The following is a 3,962-nucleotide window of genomic DNA, read 5'->3' on the forward strand; positions in this document are numbered from 1 at the left end:
GTAGGGTGAACTTGACACTTGTCGTGTATCTCCCAGGGTAAATGAAGAACATATATAGAGGAAATGTCTAGAGAAAATCGTTAAAACCAAACTGATGATCATGGAAACTCAGGATATATAACTGGGTGAGGTAAGTTACTCTACATGGAATTAATTTATTAACACAAATCGTACGTTTCTCAATATATCAAGGATCTACTGCATGCTGCATTATTTTGATACTAGTCTCTATCTCGTCTAAGGATTTTGATAGATTTACTTGTACATCTTTTGGAACGATCTGTCGTGCTTTTGGGTTTCTAACTTGTTTATACATGCACCTTTATATATAAGGTACATCAAAATATAGAAAGATCAGTGCATAATGGTAGAATGATTATGCCACTTGAAGTGACGGAGGAGCCTATGTATGTAAATGCCAAACAATACCATGGAATTCTAAGGCGAAGGCAACTCCGTGCAAAGGCTGTGTTGGAGCAAAAAGTGGTTAAATCTAGAAAGGTAATTACTCTTCCCGTCTTACTCTTACATATATACTCCCCGTTTCAATTTATGTGAACCTATTTCCTTTTTGGTCCGTGCCAAAAAGAATGACCCATTTCCTTATTTGGAAACAATTTACCTTTATGCAATGATTTATAGCCGCACAAAATATATGTGCCTCATTTTACACAAGTTCAAAAGTCTTCTCTCTTTTTTTAAATTCCGTGCCCAGTCAAATGGATTCACATAAATTGAAACGGAGGGAGTATGTTTTTTGATGAGAGCTCAAGCCATCACTTTTTACTACTTTTTTATTAAAAAATACTCCCTCCGTTCCAATTTATGTGAACTTGTTTGATTGAGCACGGGGTTTTAAGAAAAAATGTAGACTTTTGGAATTTGTGGTCCTAAACAAGTTAAAAAGGGGGCCAGAGTATTTGTGTGGTTATAAAAGCTTCTCATTAAGGGTAAAATTATAAGTTTAAGCTAAATTGTTACCAAATTAGAAAGGTGTCATTTTTTTTGGAACCGACCAAAAAGGAAATAGGTTCACATAAACTGGAACAGAGGGAGTAGTAGTACGATATAGAATATATTTAACTTGACGGGAATATAACATATTGCAGCATTCTCATCCTTTTGTTACTGTCCTGATAAACAATAGAGCTTTGTAATTTTGTAGTTAGCATATATGAAGCATTCTTGATGTGATTTAAGACTAACTTTTTCCCTTGATTGAGTGCTAAAGCTGCATGTAAAGTTGACTCTATTTACCCATGCATCTTAATTATTTTATCAATTGTGTCAAAGATGATTAGCTCTTTAAAGAATACGTACACCTTGGAAAGTTCTATTACGATGTACTGATGCAAGTGTGAACGAAGAGTAGACTATTTATATTGCACCATAGATGTGTACGTTCTTCATGATACAAAATTATTTCTGCATCTTTTCAACATTTGGAGTCATATCTAGTAGTAAAAGGGTCAGCTAAATGATGTTATTTCTCATATGCATATCAGCCTTATCTTCATGAATCTCGGCACCGGCATGCGATGAGAAGAGCTAGAGATGGTGGCGGCCGATTTCTCAACACAAAAAAGAAGATCCAACTTCCTGCTAATAATAATATTAATGCAACTACTCCAAGCAGTAAAGGCAAAGGTTGTGCAGCCTCGGAAGTCAGTTCCATGGACTCTGATTTCTCTCAAAATTACTTGCTCAGTTCTGGACATATTGGATCATCCAATGCTACTTCTGTTGAAGGATTCCAGTTCCAAGGAATACATAATACAGAAAATCCTCAACTGGGTTGTCATTATCAGTGGAATCTCAATGACAACCATTGCAACTGCATGCAGTCAGGAGCTTCTAATCTCCAACCATTTTGAAGCAATGATAGAGTAACTCTAGTATTCTCTGATTTGGTCTTCAAACCGTATGAATGATACACTAGCACTAGTTTATAAAGATGGGAGTTTTGTAAATATCTAATATCCCTGCAGCTGCAACTTTATCTGTTATAAACACTACTGTAGTACAAGTTTTGGGGTTAGACAACAATCATTAGACAACTGGTTTTTATCTGCAACTTTATCTATGAGAACTAGTTTTTATAAATGTGCCTACTTTATTATGAGCATGAGTGAGTATTAGACAACAATCATTACACCTCAATCGCCAAACAAGTCGGGACCGATGAGAGTAAAATCATTGGATTTCCGCACTTACTCCAGCATCATGGTTAGTTCCATACCTAAGTACTAGGAAGCTTAGGGCATTTGCATCCATATCCACTTTTGGGGTCACAATTGAACTTATACCCATTTTGCAAGTCTACCCACTTTAGAATTAACTTCAGACTTATCGGGTCTGAAATTAAAAAAATTAGTCTAAAGTATAATGCACTTAAGGCCAATTAAGTGTAAAGTGCAAAAAATTGCTCTTAAGATGCACTTAAGGCCAAATAGGTCTGAAGTGAAAAATTGTACTTCAGATGCACTTAAGGCCAAATAGGTCTGAAGTGAAAAAATTACACTTCAGATGCACTGAAGGCTAAATAGGTCCGAAGTGCACCTAATATTTTTAGAGAAACTTTCAGAAACCACTATGTTTTCGTAGTTATTAGTTAGTTGTAGCTACTATTTACTATATTATTTCCTATAGCTATGTTTTCATATTTTTTAAAGTGTATTCAATGTATTTAAGGTACTGTATTCATGAATACAGTAGCATTTCTAGGCATGAAACAGGGGATTACAGCTAGACATGTTTTTGTATTCGAGTGTATTCGGCTGTATTCATGGCGTGAAACATGAGATTACAGCTGGACAAATTATTGTATTCGATTGTATTCACGGTGTGAAACAGGGGATTACACTGCTTTTAAACGGAAAGTGAATCAATTAACATAATAGACTCCTAATATAACTCAACAAACTCAATTATAACACACAAATTTTGTATTTTCAGTTATAAAAAAGATTCTCAACCGAAAAATACCCCAAAAACATAGCAATCTTCAGAGAAAATATATAGTACATCTAAATACATTAAATTATATTAATTAAAAAAATATATGAATACATTCATGGAATATAGCGAGATAGTGAATACAATGAAATACATGAAATACAGCGAGATACACTAAAAAATAATTAAAAAAATAATGAATACAATAAAATACATAAAAATACAGCGAGATTTATTTTAAAATACACTTAAAAAAAAGGTAAGAGAATCTTCAATTTGCTCAAGGGTAAAACAATCACCCTTGAGGTTGAATCTTCCAGACACAATCGACAATGTGAAAGCCAAGATCCAAGATAAGGAAGGGATTCCCCCAGATCAGCAGCGTCTGATTTTCACCAGAAAGCAGCTTGAAGATGGCCGTACCCTAGCCGATTACAACATCCAGAAGGAGTCGACTCTTCATCTCGTGCTCCGTCTCCGTGGTGGTGCTAAGAATAGGAAGAAGAATCGGAACCGAAGAGGGTTGACGACGGCAAAGGGGTTGGATACACTTTAATATAGTACTTCTTCTTCGACGAGTTTATCTTCTATGGAGAAAGATTGGTGTTGAGAGAGAGAGGGTGGAGAAAAATCTGAAAGAATGAGAGAGAAAAATAATACAAAGAGTATTTTATGGCTTAAGGGTAGGAGGTAACCATAAATAGATATTTGGCTATAAAAATCAAAAGGTAGCTATGGAATATAATTTTTTAAAAGGGTATTTATTTAAATTAGATAAGGTATCAACCTTTCCAATAGGAGGTAAACATTTCATGTTTTTATGCGGTTAAGGCCACGTAGGCCTGAAGTGCAAATTGCCCAGAAACAGAAATTCGTTCTTTGAATTTTCAACAATCCAATATACGATTTAACACATAAATCTACTCCAAATGAGCTCATATTTGAAATGTAACCCCCAAATATCATCAAGAACAAACACCAATCATCAATTTGTCAAAATAACAATA

The 3,962-nt window shown here is 34.8% G+C and overlaps 1 protein-coding gene across 1 annotated transcript; it reads left to right on the forward strand.

Moving 5' to 3' along the window:
- On the forward strand, window positions 346-3,511 carry LOC109224499 (nuclear transcription factor Y subunit A-3-like). The gene is made up of 3 exons (XM_019389076.1): window positions 346-501; window positions 1,506-1,794; window positions 3,276-3,511. Exons 1-3 carry the CDS (start codon window positions 373-375, stop codon window positions 3,509-3,511), a joined length of 654 nt encoding a protein of 217 aa, XP_019244621.1. The 5' UTR covers window positions 346-372.

This window comes from Nicotiana attenuata, chromosome 3, assembly GCF_001879085.1.
Source record: "Nicotiana attenuata strain UT chromosome 3, NIATTr2, whole genome shotgun sequence".
NCBI lineage: Eukaryota > Viridiplantae > Streptophyta > Magnoliopsida > Solanales > Solanaceae > Nicotiana > Nicotiana attenuata.